This window comes from Lampris incognitus, chromosome 3, assembly GCF_029633865.1.
Source record: "Lampris incognitus isolate fLamInc1 chromosome 3, fLamInc1.hap2, whole genome shotgun sequence".
Taxonomy (NCBI): Eukaryota; Metazoa; Chordata; class Actinopteri; order Lampriformes; family Lampridae; genus Lampris; species Lampris incognitus.
Window position 1 is genome coordinate 69531794 of NC_079213.1, and position 19259 is coordinate 69551052.

Here is a 19259-nt window from a genome sequence, read left to right on the forward strand (position 1 = left end):
ATCCAAAACCCTTTGCTTCAGCTCTTCTATCCTCGCTTTCTCTTGCTTGAACTCATCTTCTTCTGACGGACTCTGAGGTCTTCTGGACAACCCATCGGCGTCTTGATTTCTGATCCCAGCCCTATACTTTATGGTGAATCTGTAGGTTGATAGAGCGGCTAACCAGCGATGTCCTGCTGCATCAAGCTTTGCTGTGTTCAACACATAAGTTAGGGGGTTATTGTCTGTTAAAACCTGAAATTCTGTTCCATAGAGGTAATCATGGAATTTCTCACAGATGGCCCATTTCAAGGCGAGGTACTCTTGCTTGTGGGCAGGATAGTTTTGTTCACTTCTGGATAGTCCTCTGCTGGCATAAGCTACAACCCTCAGCTTCCTATCGTGTTCCTGATAGAGCGCAGCACCGAGACCATCGCGGCTGGCATCAGTATGCAGGACGTAAGGAAGATTGGGATTGGCGAAGGCAAGAACAGGGGCCGAAGTCAGTTTATCTATGAGAGTTCTAAAAGCAACGTCACACTCTTCAGTCCACTCATTTCCAAAAGGTAAGGTGGGATTGATGGAAGTCTTGACCCTGTCCTTCTTGTAAATCTTCCCTCTTTTTCTTGGAGCAACATAGCCAGCAGTTAGAGCATTCAATGGCTTTGCTAATTTAGAGTACCCTTCCACAAAACGTCGGTAATATCCAGCAAATCCTAGGAAGCATTTGAGCTCTTTTCTGTTGGTGGGTTGAGGCCATTCTCTCAAAGCAGAGACTTTGCTTGGATCTGTGTGGACTCCATTGGCATCTACAACATGGCCAAGGTATTTAACAGAAGTCTGGAAAAAATGGCATTTTTCAGGGGACAACTTTAGGCCATAGTCTTTGAGCCGGTTCAACACTTTCATCAATCTGGCCTCGTGCTCTTCTAGTGTGTCAGAGAAGACAATCAGGTCATCCAGAAATACTAGTACTTCATTGAGATGCAGGTCTCCAACACATTTCTCCATCAGTCTCTGAAAGGTGCTTGGTGCATTTGTCACACCTTGGGGCATACGATTAAACTCATAGAAGCCTAGAGGGCAGACAAAAGCGGTCTTGTGCTTATCTTCCTCTGCAACTTCTACTTGATAGTACCCTGACTTCAGATCCATGACAGAAAACCATTTGGCTCCACTAAGAGCAGAGAAGGTGTCTTCGATGTTGGGGAGAGCATAGGCATCTCTGATCGTTCTCATGTTCAGCTTCCTGAAATCTATGCAGAGTCTTATTGCACCATTCTTCTTCTTGACAACTACAATGGGGGAAGCAAATGGAGACTCTGACTCGCGAATAATTCCAGCGTCTAGCAGCTCTCTTAGATGTTGTTTGACAGCTTCTCTGTCAGAGGGATGAATGGGTCTGGGTCGCTCTCTAAAAGGGGCCTCATCCTGGAGTCGGATGCGATGTTTTACTGCAGTCGTATGACCATGAGACAAGTCATCAACAGCAAACACCTCTGGCATGCTGTTCAGCTGGTGTGTGATCCGTTTTTTCCACTCTTCTGGAATGGGGGAATCTTCCAAATCAAAGTTGGTGGTGTTACTCTGAGACTGAGGGATGTCAGGCACAGTCATATTTTGGGATTCAGACGGCATCACATACTGTGCTACCATCATTTCAGCTATCACCTGCCTTGGATGCAGTGTGACACTACGATCAGTCACATTTCTGAGAATGACAGGAATCTTGTTTAAAGATCGAAGTGGAGTTTCTATCAAGGAATTTTCAACGAACACTCCACCAGGTAAGGAAACGGTCTCAGGGGATTCGACCACGAAAAGGGAACGTGGGAAATGTTTCTTCACTCTGACATCTCCAAAGACAGACACTTTTCTTCCTGGTGGAATGGTGACAGGATGGCGTCCATGCAACTTAACATGATTGGCGGAAATCTCTTCCTGATGACTTAGGGCAACATGCTGGAACAGCAAGATACAGTCGCTATTGATATTGGGCCTTTGTAAGAATTCTCTTCCATGCTTTTCTATGCCACCTTCTTATGATCTGTCAAGGACATTGGTTCCAATCAATAGGGGAATCTGAGTGTTAAAATGGCAATTTGGCACAATGAGAACTAATGAAGAGACCTGTTCAGCTACGCCAGTGATGCTGCTGGGGAAGGAGATGAGGGCTTGGACATAACCCTGGTAAGGAACATGTTGGCCACCTGCACCTTCTATCTGGAAAAGAGTCTGAATGGGCTGGATGGGGAGGAACGATAAGTGGTTCAAGTAGAATGTCTCTGAAATGGTTGTTACTTGGGAACCGGTGTCAAGGATTGATTCACATTCTATTCCTTCAATGGAGACAGATGCAGTGCAGCGTGGCCCTACAAGTTCACAGGGAAGGGATTGGCTATTTTGGTTTCTTTGTCTGTATCTATTTTTTCTTGTCTGGGTTCTATTCATAATATCATTAATGGGTTTGGGACTCTTATGCTGGTACTTAGCTCCTGAACGTCCCTAAACAGGAGCTGCTACTAGTTTAAAGGCATGGAGGTGAAGGTATGCGTATTCCTGTGAGCTTCACGTTTTTGTCTCAGCTCGGTGTTCTTTTGATGGACAAGAACGGGGTTGGGGGCACTCACACAGTGGGCAGCAATGTGACCATCTCCACCACATTTAAAGCAGAACCATGGCTTGGGAAAACGAGGCGTGTAAATTCGAGGTGTGGAGGCATTTGTGACCATGCAGCTGGTTTCAATCTGAGTTCTGTTTGGCTGTGGTTCTTCTTTGATGGACAGGGTTGCAATTTGTTTCTTTAACTCAGCTACCTCATCGCGGAGTTTCTGTGTGTCTTCATTTTTGTTTTCGGCTGGGGCTTCGATTCCATAAACAGTGTGGGCATGCACTGAAGTTTTTGAGCTCCCTAGATGTTTCTTCATCCTATCTAGTTTAGCTGAACGACGGCCTTCTTCTGTCCTAAGCTGATGAAGCAATTCAGGAAATGAGGGTGGGCTATTTTTTTCTGTTCAAGCTGAAGACCTAAAATCAACGAGTGGTCCCAGCATCCTCTGCAGAACTGTCTTATCAAGTGTTTTTCTGAATCTACAAGTGAAGCTCCCCCTCTAGAGATGACTTTAGTGAGGAGGGTCTGAAGTCTGAATAAATAATCAGATGGCTTCTCTCCAGAATTCTGGTTTGCACTCAAGAATGCAGCAAAAAGCTCTTCTCCATCTTCTACGACTCCAAAGGCTGATTCGATGTGGTTTACGTACGCAACAGGGTTTGCATTGACACCAAGTGGTTTCACCATGTCAGAAGCTGGACCAACCAAACTCTAGAACCTTTCTGATTTTTTTGTGAATCGGTGACATAGGTGTCACTTAGAAGCAGCTCAACTTGAGTTCTCCAAGCTTCATAATCTACTTCCCCATTTGGCTTTGGAAGCCTACCTGAGAAGGTTCGAATTTTACTTGGGCTACTGTATGGTTGTGTTGACTCATTCTTAATAACATGTTCTACTACTACGTTCTGGATGCTCGGGGAATTAATGATGTCTTCTTCAAGGCTCATTGAATTACGCACGGATAAGTGTGTGGTTGGAGCACGGTGAATGTCAGATATAGATGGCCGTCTGTTACATTCTTGGGTCATGCTAGGCGTGTGCTCAACATCAATGCTAGGCTTAGTGTCTTGCATAGGGCTGTGTTCCGGTAAAGACGTGTTGTCAGTTTTCTGTGATGCTGTAGACCGAATGCGCCTCAGTTCATTTTCTAAGATGGAGGCATAGCCTGACATGGCACTACCACCAATAGCGCTGAGTTCTTCGAGATATTGCTGGGCTAAGTCTTTGCCTATTTCCTCTTGACATATTTGTCTAATTGTTCTGACATTCCATAGAGTAGTTGGATCAACAGGGCTAGGTATAAGGCCAAGGGTATCTGGGGTTATCCTGGTGATTGACTTTTCACACTCAAATTCTATTATTACCCTACCATTAGGTTGGTTGGGTTCATCCACAACTCTGATGCAGGATGAGATCTTCCCATGTTGTTCGAAGAAGCTTATTATCATTTCGGCAGAGCTCATTTCATTGACACCTTCAACTAATAAGCAGTTTTGTCCATGGACTTTATACTGATTGCAAAGATCCATATTGACTGTGTTATTTTCAAAATAAAAAAATATATAATCAAGTATTTTATAGAGAGGTGTGGTCAGTGGGGTAGTATATGGCCTGAAACGCTAATTAACCAATCTCCTGGCTGGCTCGCCAACTTTCTGTAACCTGCACGATAGGGGAATGGGCCTATGCTTGCGCAGGGACAGTTTACAGTCTAATGTCTAAGTTCAGTGGAGATTGGTGTAGGTTTTTTTCTAGACCAGATTCTAGTACTCACCCCAAAGACAACACACACACTCGTGGGTATAGTTTACAATAAAAAAACCAATTTATTTCAACAGTTCAAAGTAAAGTTATTTCAATAGCAATACTAAATTAGATGTGTTATACATATATATATATATATATATATATATATATATATATATATATATATATATATATATATATATATATATACACACTACCGTTCAAAAGTTTGGGATCACCCAAACAATTTCGTGTTTTCCATGAAAAGTCACACTTATTCACCACCATATGTTGTGAAATGAATAGAAAATAGAGTCAAGACATTGACAAGGTTAGAAATAATGATTTGTATTTGAAATAAGATTTTTTTTACATCAAACTTTGCTTTCGTCAAAGAATCCTCCATTTGCAGCAATTACAGCATTGCAGACCTTTGGCATTCTAGCTGTTAATTTGTTGAGGTAATCTGGAGAAATTGCACCCCACGCTTCCAGAAGCAGCTCCCACAAGTTGGATTGGTTGGATGGGCACTTCTTTGAGCAGATTGAGTTTCTGGAGCATCACATTTGTGGGGTCAATTAAATGCTCAAAATGGCCAGAAAAAGAGAACTTTCATCTGAAACTCGACAGTCTATTCTTGTTCTTAGAAATGAAGGCTATTCCATGCGAGAAATTGCTAAGAAATTGAAGATTTCCTACACCGGTGTGTACTACTCCCTTCAGAGGACAGCACAAACAGGCTCTAACAGGTACTATTTAATGAAGATGCCAGTTGGGGACCTGTGAGGCGTCTGTTTCTCAAACTAGAGACTCTAATGTACTTATCTTCTTGCTCAGTTGTGCAACGCGGCCTCCCACTTCTTTTTCTACTCTGGTTAGAGCCTGTTTGTGCTGTCCTCTGAAGGGAGTAGTACACACCGGTGTAGGAAATCTTCAATTTCTTAGCAATTTCTCGCATGGAATAGCCTTCATTTCTAAGAACAAGAATAGACTGTCGAGTTTCAGATGAAAGTTCTCTTTTTCTGGCCATTTTGAGCGTTTAATTGACCCCACAAATGTGATGCTCCAGAAACTCAATCTGCTCAAAGAAGTGCCCATCCAACCAATCCAACTTGTGGGAGCTGCTTCTGGAAGCGTGGGGTGCAATTTCTCCAGATTACCTCAACAAATTAACAGCTAGAATGCCAAAGGTCTGCAATGCTGTAATTGCTGCAAATGGAGGATTCTTTGACGAAAGCAAAGTTTGATGTAAAAAAAATCTTATTTCAAATACAAATAATTATTTCTAACCTTGTCAATGTCTTGACTCTATTTTCTATTCATTTCACAACATATGGTGGTGAATAAGTGTGACTTTTCATGGAAAACACAAAATTGTTTGGGTGATCCCAAACTTTTGAACGGTAGTGTATATATTACTCTATTATACTTTTTAAAAGTTCTTCCTAATATTCTATTTATTGTCTATCTCTATCTATATTCTATTTTATACCCTTCTGATACATTACTTATGCAGCCATATTCTACACTAACAATTTAAAGAAAATAATCCAAAATAACGTATGAGTGCACTCAAAGAAAATAATAAAGAAAAGAAAAGGGGGAATGATTCAGTCTTCCAATCTGTGCAAGGTGCAATGTCCAGATCCTACCACAATCACAGGGGCAAGTTAATGTTGAGGCGATGATGATGAATCCAAATCCAGGGCGATGATGGGGGCAATCCAAAGGGGGTATCCAAGGGTTCCAAAAGGGTGTAGCAAGGGGGGTTGTTCGGGGTACTAAAAAACCAGTCTGCACAACATTGTACAGATTCCTTATTAATTGCAATCTCTATCAAACAATTACAAACAAAATAAAAATACCCAAATCTAGAGTCAATTCTCAGAATTAAATCATTTCCTACATATAACTAATATGCGGCTGAATGACAACAGCCTATTGCTGTAAGAACAGTTAAAAACAATGTCATCGCAGCCAGGCTGCGGCACTATCAACGTGAATTCACGTCTAGCTGGCTGCTATGGGTTCCATGCATGCCATGTAGCCCGAGTTGGCTCGGTGGCTAGTGGCAACTGGAGCTTACAGTTTTTTTTAACAACAAGCATATTATTACATTAAAATGTCTAACATTCCTACATCAAATAAACCCTATGGACCGGGTGTCCTGACTGGTTTTAAAGCTCTGAATCATATGGGAACTGCTAAGGATCATAGATATACGTTTTAGCTGGGTTAGCTTAGCTTAGCAACCAATGGAAAATTGTCAGTCTTTAGATTTCAAGATTTTAAACTCTTATCTCACCAGGATTCCAGCAGCATACAAAACACAAGAGAAAAGAGTCTTCCTTCAACGGGAGATCATCTGTCTGGATAAAATCAAGATATCCTACGTAAATGGCTATGATTACATGGAACACAGAAAGCTGTTTGGCTAGCTGTTTGGCTAGCTTTGGCTAGCGGCTCACCAAGGAAGCTTCGTGGGAGGGATCTTTTTTGTCGTAGTTCAAATGTCCTGTAGCTCAAATATCCGTAGTTCAACTATCAATAATTCAAGTATCCATAGTCAAAGTTGTCCGTATTTCTAAATATCCGTATTTCTCTTCTCTATTGTTGACGGTTGTTTTTATGGTTTAAACTCTGTAGCTCGTGTGCCTCCTAGAGGCTACTCGTGGAACTTACATACGTCACAGGGTACATGTAATCATGTGGGTTACACTGGCTTGGTGCAAAAACAACAACAACAACAATAAAAATCAATAAACTTCGAAACATTTTAGATGATAATGGGTGTGGATATTGTTGAGGGACCCCCCCCCCCCCCAGGAATTTCTGCAGTAATTTGTTTGCACTTTCTGTGCAATCCGTAATGGCATTTGCCGCCATGGCTATCGCCTTCGGGTCATCAACATTGTGTATTTGTTTCAGAAATGGGGACAACTGAACACCTCAAAAGGTGTTGAAAGTGATATGGCGTTGGCTGGTTGTCTCATTCGCGAGTAATAAAGTGAACAACATTTGCAATGTCTGACCAAAACAACGGCAGAGGTGGGTCAAACAGCCACTGTGGGCATCAGTTACGGACTGTATCTTTTTTTTTCTTTTTTTTAAATTTCCCCCCCAATTGTATCCTGTCAATTACCCCACTCTTCTGATCCGTCTCGGTCGCTGCTCCACCCCCTCTGCCAATCCGGGGAGGGCTGCAGACTACCGTATGCCTCCTCCGATACATGTGGAGTCGCCAGCTGCTTCTTTTCACCTGACAGTGAGGAGTTTTGCCAGTGGAACGTAGCGCGTGGGAGGATCACGCTATTCTCCCCCAGTTCCCCCTCCCCCTGAACAGGCGTCCCAACCGACCAGAGAGGGCGCTAGTGCAGCGACCAGGACACATACCCACATCCGGCTTCCCACCCGCAGACACGGCCGATTGTGTCTGTAGGGACACCCGACTAAGCTGTAGGTAACACGGAGATTCGAACTGGCGAGCCCCGTGTTGGTAGGCAATGGAATAGACCGCTACGCTACCCGAACATCCAGACACTGTATCTTTAACCTTATATAGTCAACAATAATGGCATTGTTTTGTCTTTCAAACTTAACAAAACCAAAGATGTATTAGAATAAGGATTAAATATTGTTGGTGACATGAATAAGGTTTAAACAAAGGTAAACACAATTTGGCACAGCCTCTACGATCTGTCCTCGTGAATGCCTGCTTTAGGTTGAGTGTTAGAGTGGTATAGACCCTGATTAAAAAGGTTTTGTTTTCACATGCAGACAGGCTTAAGTTTGTACGTCATCATAGACACTGTATCTGTCTTTACTGTCACTCAGTCATTTGAACCTAAAGATGCACACACACACACACACACACACACACACACACACACACACACACACACACACACACACACACACACACAATATACAGATATACACATGTCTGGAATGTGTTTAATGAATGGTTCGTCTGCTTTTAGTGTTACAAAGCAGGATGCATCCGGTCTGTTACAAAAGCTCGAGCAGAAACCCCTACTGTCTCACTAGTGGAGTGACGAAAAGTAGGCCAAATTACACCAGACACCAGTAATGACAAGTGTCCAAGTGGATCTTGAGTGCCAGTAATGGTGATAAGTATCAGGCGTGGTGGTGGACTGTCATCTCTTTTACATCTGCTGTACTTGTTTATTACTGTTGCTGTTTCAACTGAAGCTCATTTTTACTTGAAGTGATGGTTTTAAAGCTCTGTTTATGGCTTGTCTTGGGCATAGTGCACTAGTGGTGAGTCCCCTCTTTAGGTTCATTTTAAATTCATATTGCAGGTGTATCAACATTTTTTTGTTAATAATATCACATTTATAGTTGGGAGGTTTTATCTTGTTTCAACACTGCACTGGCTTCACTCAGGGTTCATATGTTCCTGAAAAATGTGGAAGAGTCAGTAAATTTGAAAATACCATTTTCAGGCCCTGGGAAAGCTATGGAAAATGATGCTGTTGTAAAAACTTTGGGTCAATTGACCAATAAAAAAAAGTAACTGTAGGTGAAACCATTGCAATGGGGCTTTAGAATTTCTGTTGTGTGTGTGCAAGTTATGGTTTACCTCAGTCTCACCATATGCTTAGTTTTCATTCCTGGTTAGCTTTCGTATCATTCGGCATCATACCGGGCAAGTGCAATTTCAACAATCAGTGGTTGTGTCTGAAATCACATGCTACTCACTACATACTACATATGTTTACAGGACAAGATTTTGGTATCGGAAGCTCTCTGGTTTCTGTTTCCGTTTCTGTTTTAGTTCAAATAGTATTGACCAATCATGTTGGAGTAGGCAGTGATTTATTGGGTTGCATGTTGGTACTCCGTGTGGAGAGCGAAAGAGGCAGGACGCATTGGCTGAAATGTCGTCTGGACCTAAAATGTCTACAAAAAATATGTTTGTGTATTGTGTGGAGAAACGTTCGACTCGTGTCGACTACTTGTGAAATAGTCCAGTCGTAGACATCGTCACTCAACTCAGACTCCATTCTTACATCTCAAGTTTTTAATCCGACTGTAAACAATGACGGGCACACCGAAGAGGAAGTCTTCATAGGAAACTGAAGTGAGCAGTTAGCTGCTACACCAGAAGGGCCAAAATATTGGCCGTTGTATGTTTACTTATCTCCCAGCATAGTATGGAGTGTTGGGCAAGTTACTTTAAAAAAAAGATGACATATTACTAGTTACTTTCATTTGAAAGTAATCAGTTACTTTATAATATTATTGTTGGTGTAGAGTGATGCGTTACTGATTACACTACTTTTACATTACTTTCATCAAAATAACCGCAGAAGTACGACTACACATAAAATGAAAGAGGGTAATGTTTCATAGCGGGTAATCAAAGCACAGCTCAAGTTTATTGCAGTCCATTACAAATCCAGTGGTGGGTGATACTGTATGAATATGAAGCCTAATGAAGCTGTAGAACTGAAACAGCATATATTAACTGCTTATATTAACAATAGTATGAATGGCCTTGGAGGCAGATGGGCAGGCAGGCAAAGGATCAAAGTCTGATAAATTATGTTCTTGTCCTTTTCTTTGATAAACTGAAAGTAATGGGAGACTGAAAGTAATGGGAGTATACCCATTTTGAAAACGTAGAGTCAGACTCTGTAGCTATCTCAGCCATTGAATTTCGGCAACAGGAAGTTCTTCGAGGGATATTTTTTCTGGTGACGCATTGGTGGAAGTGCCACAGTGGGGATGAATTCTTAAAAAAAAACCCAAAAAAAACAATGAACACTCAATTTATGGCCTTAATACACCAGGCACGGACGCGGCACCCATTATAATCAACTGAAGCTGCTAAACCATGGAAGCCGTGCGTACCCACGCAGGGGCCCGTGCTGCTGATGATTTGAAAAATGATTAGAATAAATGCGTCATTGTACCAGAGGCAATGCGAGTGAGGAAGCAATGCAACCAACCAGGCTATTAGAGCTAGTGTTTGTCAATTGGACCTTTTTCCAGTGAGGCGTCTCAGAAGTGCCCATGAGCAGCAATATATTACTTCCAGTGTGCGAACCACTGGGCTGATTCATGGCCGGTAGTGAAAATCCCACTTCTGTGTTTACCAGCGACGTCATTGGTCGACAGACCAATTGTGTAACTTCAATGACATTGTTGGTCGCTGCTAGCTGGAACCATCATTGGTCACCTGATTCAGTGGCCCAATCGTGTCAAACTGATCACTCAGTCAGTCAGTGGCCCTGCTGGCCGGTCCAGCCAAAAAACCCACTCCGCCCCACCTTTGTGACACGCCGTGTCTGTGCCTGGTGTATTTCAGGTGGTAACGCGTTACTTGACATAGTAACTGTAATATTACCAAGATCCTATTAGAAACATGTTATGTTACTTCGTTACTGCTAAAAGTAATGTATTACTTTAGCACTCTTAGTATGTGAAAAAAAAGTACAATGGCTATTCAGATATACTACGCTATTAAGCTCTGTTGTGGGTTAATGACATGCTGCGTATAAACTTCTACCTGTGTGGTGACCCACATCTTTTCTTTTTTTTTAAATTGTAAGAATAAAAGATGATTTTAATTACGTTCTACTTAGCATAGGGAAGCTTCTACTTAGTATAGGGAAACCATTTAAATGGCTCCAACATTTTGCCGATTTGGTTTTGTATCACCTTCCACCATTGTTGATCGTTGTCATGAAGTATTGCAATGCATTGTGGCATACTTGTGCCAGCATCATGTCCAGTGTTTGTGTACTGCGGTATTTTTCTGAATGTGTGACGTGCGGGTATGTTTTGCTCACTATTTAATGCATACTGTGCTTTCAGACATACTAAAAACACACATACTATTTTGGTGTACTAAATAGCATGTTAGCATGCATGTGATTTGGTACGCAGCCAGTGACTTCAAATGGACAAGTAAAAGATATGGCTCGCAAAAGTTGTTTAGAGTAAAGAGGCCCATATAGAGTATTCTAAATATGGACCGACTTCGACATCATCCAGCCATTATCCAAGCTGCTTATCCGAATTTGGGTTGCGGGATGCTGGGGCCCATCCCAGCAGTCATTGGGTGGCAGGGAGCATTATATGTAGTGTTAAAACACCTTTTCAGTGGCAACTCCAATAAAACTCTTTTGGTCTTTTATTTTGGTTCATGCAAATAGAGCTAATAGTTGGGAAGCAGTTGTTGAAAACTTGGTGAGAAAGTGTATGAACTCTTTTCATTGTATTTTTCAAATTTTCATTTTTTTCCTCATTTAAACCTTTCTTTGTCTAGTGTTTGTTTCGGTTTGTGGTTCATGTTGTGTATTGATGTTGTTTGCATGTGCTATTGGAGTGTCACCTCTTTTTAAGACTGGTCTTTTCTTGTTTCCCTGGAGGTCAGGTTGCCAAACTGTTCCAGGATTCTAGTCTGGGGAACGCAGTCAACATCGTGGTGACGCGGCTCATTTTGCTTATGGAAGACCAGGTAATATACAGTTACACTCTTCCCACCTCTTCTCCTCAGATTAGGCTCTGTAATGCCTTACCATCTTTCCTTGTCCTCGTTACCTCTCTCTTCCCCAGTCAGCATCTATGAGCTCCTTGTTTTGGTCAAATTATTGGCTTAAGTGTCCTTCCCCCCCCCACTCCCAGTGGACACTGAGCTTGTAAGCGTAGCTGTGAGTAGCAACTGTAATGAAAGGAGTGGGTTGGGAGGGTGGAGGAAGAGGAGAGGATATAAGGGGTGGAGGGGGGAAGTAAGGATGAGGAAGAGAGAGGAAAGGAGAGGTGGAAAAGTAAGAGTGAATGAGGGCCGAGTTGTGCACAGGAGAGTTGAACCTGCCAGACAAGGCTGCTTTATGACTGCCCTACTTGTTGTGGCTCGGGCGGTGACCTCGCTGACCATTGCTATGACGCACATTTAGACCTTAGAAAGGCTTGTGCACAAATATCAGTATCTAAATATGAAATAGGAGCTGTCGTGAGGACGTTGAGGTGGGGTGAGCGATTCTCTGAGACTCCAGTGTTTGCTAAATTTGCTGCCTTAATGACTGACGCCACCCTTGTCAGATTCACCTCTCCAGGGAGAGTAGTTGCTCCTTTGGTAGCCACTAATGGGGCCAATTTAAAAAGAAATGTTTTAGGTTGTTTTTTTTCTCCTTCAGACAGCTGGCTGAACAGTAGACAGCTTCAGTGCAGCTTGAAAGGGGATGCCATGCAACAATTTTTTAAGCCACACAAACCCAAATGTGATAAGCAACACAGCCTGCCTTCCAGACAAAGGCATACCGTTGATCCAAATTGACCAATAATTTCCCTGGGCTCCAAGCTGTCTGCCTTTTTTTTTTTTGAAGGCCACTATTGTTAATGCTTTTTAAAATACCCTTTATGACAGGAGACAGTGAAGAGGGAATGGATATGGGGTGTATATTCAACAGCATAGCCAAAGCCAGCTCAAGTTAAGCCCATACAGTGAACCTACATCACATTAGTAGCACAAGTAGCTCAGTGAATCTATTGACTGTCCAGCCAGCTGGCAAGTGACCTTATTACCCTGCCATTAACGGTCTGTGGTGAGACAGGGTGGCAGGTTGGGGTTACCCATTTCATCCTAAGGTCTTGGACAGATGAATCATACTGTGTTAGATGGGGGCATAACAGTGTGGCTTTGGAGGGTTCCTCCATAGCTGTCTTATTAGGGAACATTTGTGATTCATACTGTTCATAACTGGCTAAATATAAGCACTGTAATTTGTCCTTAGGATCCATCTGTCATCTGACAGAAAGAAAGGAATAAATAAATGTTAACCTCATCAGTAGTTGGCAGTATTATCATTGTTATTCTTACTGCATGGTCTGTTTAGGTTGAGGTCAAGACAGGATTCAAAGCCGTCTCGCCGAGTGGTTCCTTTGCTTGTTTCCAGGTCTGAAAACAGCAAGCTGCCCCTGGAACAGAAACTCCGGCCAGCAGCGCACCCAGAAATGAGGAACTCTGGGATGAGACAATTACTAGTTATGTCACCACATGCATTCCTAGGTTACGAGTTCTAGCCAGCTGTGGCCAAAAGAGCAATCCCTCCCCTTCCCCCTGCTCCGCCAGCACTGATATAACACAAGAAAGTGCCTACCCTCTAATCCGACCTCAACAGTAGCCTTTTTTATACAGGGGAGCAGAGGTTCTTAAACTTTTTCACTTTAGGGACCCAAAAGTAAAAAAAATTTGGTACATTTTTGAACCCGGTCCATGAGCATACACCAAACTAGTACTCTTTACATTTGCTGACCCACCAAAAGCAAGCCCAGTACTTAATTTAAGAATAACTGTAATAATAGACGGTCTGTGCTGTCGGATCATTTCAGTCCTGTTGTGAAAGCCCTTTTTCTGCTAATGCTGGAATATTGTTATTGGACTGTTAAGTCTGTGTAGGACACCTGCGATCCAGAAATGTTAACTATTATCCCTGTAATCTTTGTCTGTGTGTTTCCATTGCGCTCAAAGATTTAAACATGTTCAGTAATCTTTTGTTTGTAATTCAGTTGCCTGATTTTCTTTTTGAGTGCATTTTCTTTATTTTCCCTCAATCTCTTAAAAAGCCAACACTTGAGATCAACCACCATGCGGGGAAGTCCTTGGATAGCTTCTGTAAGTGGCAGAAGTCCATCCAGCACCGGAGCAGCTATGGGAACGCCATCCCAGACAATGGCATCGCTCACCATGACACCGCTGTGCTCATCACCAGGTCAGCAAGTCAGACAGGTCCGCTCTGTTCTGGTTTGGTTCAGCCTGGACCAGCTCAATAGCAAATAGCGGCTTTCTCAGTCAAACGCTTGGCCATATTCTGTTTTTTTTCCCAAGTCTACATTATCAATGCATAGTCTTGTACCATAGATCATATCAGCATGGAGTCTTGGTATCATGTTTGTCAGACCTTATATACAACTTTGATCTGGGGTATCTTCATATGTAAATAAGGGTAATTTGAGAAGAATTTCCTCTTTATGAAATTGATCACCAAAGCCAAAAGAGCACTGAGTCATACCAATGTGATGTTACATTGACGATCACATCAGCCATTCATTTACACCCTCATACTGACTACATTCTCACGTTAAAGCTACTGGGTATTACAAAATATAACAAAACTGTGGTTACTGGGTAATTGCAGTGGTATGGTGTTGGTATCCCTCCTCCCTCCAACAACTATTCCTCTATTGCACAGGCTTTTTGTTGTGTACAAAATGTGTTTGGCAAGTTTAACTTTTTTTCGACCAGAGTTAGAAACGTGTGGGATTTCACTCTAAGCGAGTCTTTTACATTTCCAGCATCACTCCTCACAGCCATTTTATACAGCGTCTAAGTGAGCTGGTCTGACTCTTGTCCTGTCTTGGGTGAGGAAAGCTGGGGATCGCTCTGTCCCGCTCACCATCTGGATAGCAAGTTTAAAAAGAGAGATACAAGGAAGGAGAAAGAAACAGAGAGGTTTTTTTTAAGGGGCTGTAGCCCAGTGAAAATAGAGCGCGACACAGCAAGAGAGAGAGAGAGAGAGAGAGAGAGAGAGAGAGAGAGAGAGAGAGAGAGAGAGAGAGAGAGAGAGAGAGAGAGAGAGAGAGAGAGCAGAAATCAAGAGCACAGCTGCCTTGAATCTCACAGCTCTGAGCCTTGCCAAAGAAGCAGTTTTCTCGCTTTCTCCTTTCTCCCTACTCTCTCTCTGTCTCGCCGTCTCTCTCTCGCCCCCTTTCTCTCTGTTACTGCAGAGGAAAAACAGAAACAACAGTGGTGGAATGAGGAAGACAACACACAGATACAACTGGTATTATTCAGTGGTGTGAATATTAGTAGTGTGGTGTTCAACAACCACGTCCACTGCCTATCTGTCTGGTGTGTGTTCCCTCTGCGTTTGGGAAGATTCCTGTGGGGCTGGGCAGAGCTGTCTCCCAAAATGAATTGTGCCATTGAATTTACTGAAGCCAGAAAAAGCTTGTCATTGTCTCCAATGAAAATGTGCAATAAAGTTCCAAATTCCAAGGCAGTTAATCAGTTAATATTTCACAACACTTCCGTTTTGTTCTTGGACATAAACACAAAGTGTTTTGGAAATTATACGGCTTTGGTCTTGGTTTTGTGAGAACTGCTGTTACATGAAGGCCTTTATCAACAGGGGAATGGAAACTGTCCAGATAGATGTCACTGCAGTGACCATCCTTAATTTCCTGCAATTGTTTCTTAAATCATATCAGTCTATTATCACTCTTGTACCCTTTCTGTCCATAGGCAGAAATGTGTCTCTCTGTATGTGTCCAGTATGTGACTACATGTGTGTGATGTGTGTCCAAGTGTGTGTCTGTCAAACTAGCTTTCTCTCTGTCTACACTATCACCCATTAATATGTCTGTGTGTAGTGCATCTTTGTGTGTGTCTCTAGTACGTGTGTGTGTGTGTGTGTGTCTGTGTCTGTCCACAACATATTTTAGTATTACTGCACATTGAACCCACAAACACTGTGTGTGTGTGTGTGTGTGTGTGTGTGTGTGTGTGTGTGTGTGTGTAGATATCCAAATACTACCTGTAGTAGTGATTGTATCCTGGTATATTATCTTTCCTTTTATTTTAGGTACGATATCTGCATCTACAAGAACAAGCCCTGTGGAACTTTAGGTAACACAAAGATTGTAGTGCACGTGCTCACACACACACACACACACACACACACACACACACACACACACACACACACACACACACACACACACACACACACACACACACTTAAAGGTATATGAACATGGAGCAACAACAATTTATACTTGTGTTCGCAAAGCAATGCATCATGGGTAACACTTCCTATGAAGCTTGCATCTATAACGCCCTATAAGCATCTATAACGCCCTATAAGTGTAGCTATAAGTCATTGTAAGAGTCATTATAACCATGTGTACGCCCTCACAACACCTCATAACCACCTTTATGATACATTATGTCAATTTAAAACAGATTTATGCATTATAAATATGTCATAATTAGCCTGTTTATCTGTCAGATGTCATAATGCAATGCAACTTGTTTTGCTGAAGTTTTGTAGAGATGCATAATGAGACTTCAGTGCTATTTCACAGTCTTCAGCCATAGCCGTTAGTCATTGTAATACACATTATAGAAAAGTATGGGCGTTATAGATGCAATAGATGCTTATAGGGCTTTATAGATGCAAGATTCATAGAAAGTGTTACCGCATCATGTGTACAGACTTCTGCAATACACTGCTGTTATAATGAGGGATAGATGGCAGGATGGGGTTGAAGGGGTTAAATGTGCTTCAGCTAGGGAATATTTCACAATTTCCACACTAAAGTTTCCCCAAATGACCTGAATTGCATGCCAAACCTAATATTCTGATTTCATGTGTTTTTGTTTGTGAAGTCATGCTGTATACACATATCCAACACTACTTCTGACATATATGTCGTTGACTGTTATGAAATTATGTTATATTGAGGAGATATTGAGGAGACATAGATAGGGTATTCATGCAGTGTGTGTGTGTGTGTGTGTGTGTGTGTGTGTGTGTGTGTGTGTGTGTGTGTGTGTGTGTGTGTGTGTGTGTGTGTGTGTGTGTGTGTGTGTGTGTGTGTGTGTGTGTGTGTCTCAGGTTTGGCTCCAGTAGGGGGGATGTGTGAGCCAGAGCGGAGCTGCAGCATCAACGAGGACATTGGCCTGGCGACAGCCTTCACCATTGCCCATGAGATAGGACACACGTGAGTATCATTCACACACAAAGTCACCCTAGCAAACACATAACAAACACACATATCACACACATCTTTAACCACAACCTACTGCACAATTTCAAAATTTCATTGAACTTTGCAAACAGTTTAAAAAGTGATCGTGTTTAGAAAATGTAGCATATTATTGTTCTCAATCTAAGATCACTAATTTGTCAAGCCCTTGTTAATCAAAATGTTATATAGTTGTAAGTGTGAATATTTTAATGGATGATTTCATTTCAGTGGCAGGTCATGGTGAAAGTAGAGGTGAATAATTTAGGGTTTTGGCATCTTAATTTGGATTCTAAAAATCACATTCATGGCAATTTATTCATGAAACCAAAGATTTATGACCGGATTTAACTCGACAGTGTTGCAAGGTGGTAGTATGCATGTTAGAGCTGTCTAGTGGTTATAAAGGCTGTCATTTAACTGGAAGGCTCTGGTTCATTCCCTGTGTCGGCAGTCTTCCGGTCTGCTGATGTTTCCTTGAGCAAGGCACTGAATTTCTGCCAGCTTCAGGGGTACTGTTTGATTCCTAATGCTGTGCTCTAACCTCCCTGTAGAGCAAGTAAAAAAAGAATTATGTTACGGTACAGCCGCGACAAGCACACAACCGGAACTTGCCACTGCAGTAGCACAATGTGAAATGAAGAGAAAACCAAACACAGAGCTGATATGAAATAGGGGCGAATAAACTGGCAGCTATGCTTATGTCACTGCAGCCGTAAGCTGGTTCAGGACCCCCGCGAGGACATCACCTCTCAGTGGTCCGAAGAATGCGAGATCCCAGTTCCCGTGAGCGGCCAGTCCTGTTTGTTTTAGATGGTGTTCAAGTCTCTTGTTTGTAGTGGAGAGAGAGGTGTGTAGAAAACGTTGTGCCTTCTGCTGAGCGTGTGCAATATAGTTCCCTCACTTCTTGTGCCCACCGGCGGTGACCAATTATCAATCAGCCATTCACGCCAAACGAATGGGCACGACGTGACGTCACACTCAGGAAACCTGCTGCACTGGGATTTGTAGTTTTTTTCCCCTTTTTTTTTAAATCTCCCAGGCATCACACAGCGTACAACACATAATAATAAGCAAAGCTGTGGCATCTCATGTTTACAGTCAGCTCTGCACAAAAAATAGAACGGAAGGGGAAAGAAAGACCCCAAAACATATCCGTAACAGTCCCTCCCCTTTATAAGAGAAAAAACAAAAACAAAAGATACATAGCCAAAGATTTTTTTCTCTCTCTCTCACCTTTTTGTAGTAAAGCATTTTCTAAATTTTCTTAAAATTCCTGGTCTTCGTTAAACTTAGAACTACCAAATTGCCCACTGGAGAGCTAAACTACAAGTCTTTTAGAGAAAAATCTAACACTATGTATGGACAAATATTTACATGAAGAAATTAGGTGAAGTTTACCATGAGTAGCTGTCTTATCTCTGGCACAAAGACCCATATATAATGACAGTATAGGTAATGAACTCTGTTCAAAGACCCCTAGTCCTGTTGGTCATCGCCTTAATAAATTGGTCCCCTGCCTTTATGAGAACTGCTTTCCTTTACCAACTATCCTGGATTCTGCCTGTGAGGTTCACCCTCTGGACAAAGTGTCTGCTATAACATTCAGCTTCCCCAGCAGGTGTAGGATCACGAGGTTGTAGGGTTGTAACACCAAACTCCATCTAAATAGCCTCTGGTTCTTCCCTTTAAACTTTTCAATGAAGACAAGGGGATTATGGTCTGTGTAAACCAACAACTCCTTCGGACTACCTGCCACATAGAACTCAAAGTGCTGTATGGCTTATACCAGGGCTAATGCCTCCTTTTCGGTGGTTGAATAACACTGCTGATGATTATTAAATTTTTTAGAATAATAGGCTATGGGCTTGTCTATTCCTTGTAATCTGCTTACAGAAGGACAGCCCCAATTTCTAGGTCTGAAGCATCAGTTGTCAGCCTGAATGGAACAGAGAAATCAGGGGCTTTTAGCACCAGTTTGCATGACAAGATAGCCTTCACCTTTTCTACTGCACTTTGACACTCAGGCATCCAAACAAACTTTACGCCTTTCTTTAAGAGGTTGGTTAGGGAAGCCACCACATCGGCGAAGTTGGGTACAAAATGCCGGTAAAATCCACTCATCTCGAGTAAGCGCATTAAC

At 42.2% G+C, this 19259-nt stretch overlaps 1 protein-coding gene across 1 annotated transcript in view; it reads left to right on the forward strand.

Annotated features, from left to right (window-relative positions):
• adamts10 (ADAM metallopeptidase with thrombospondin type 1 motif, 10) overlaps positions 1-19259 on the forward strand; it is a 115997-nt gene that overhangs the window by 39839 nt on the left and 56899 nt on the right. The window contains 4 exon segments of the mRNA XM_056276784.1: positions 11742-11825; positions 13934-14079; positions 15952-15995; positions 16987-17092. Coding sequence (XP_056132759.1) covers positions 11742-11825; positions 13934-14079; positions 15952-15995; positions 16987-17092 — 380 coding nt within the window.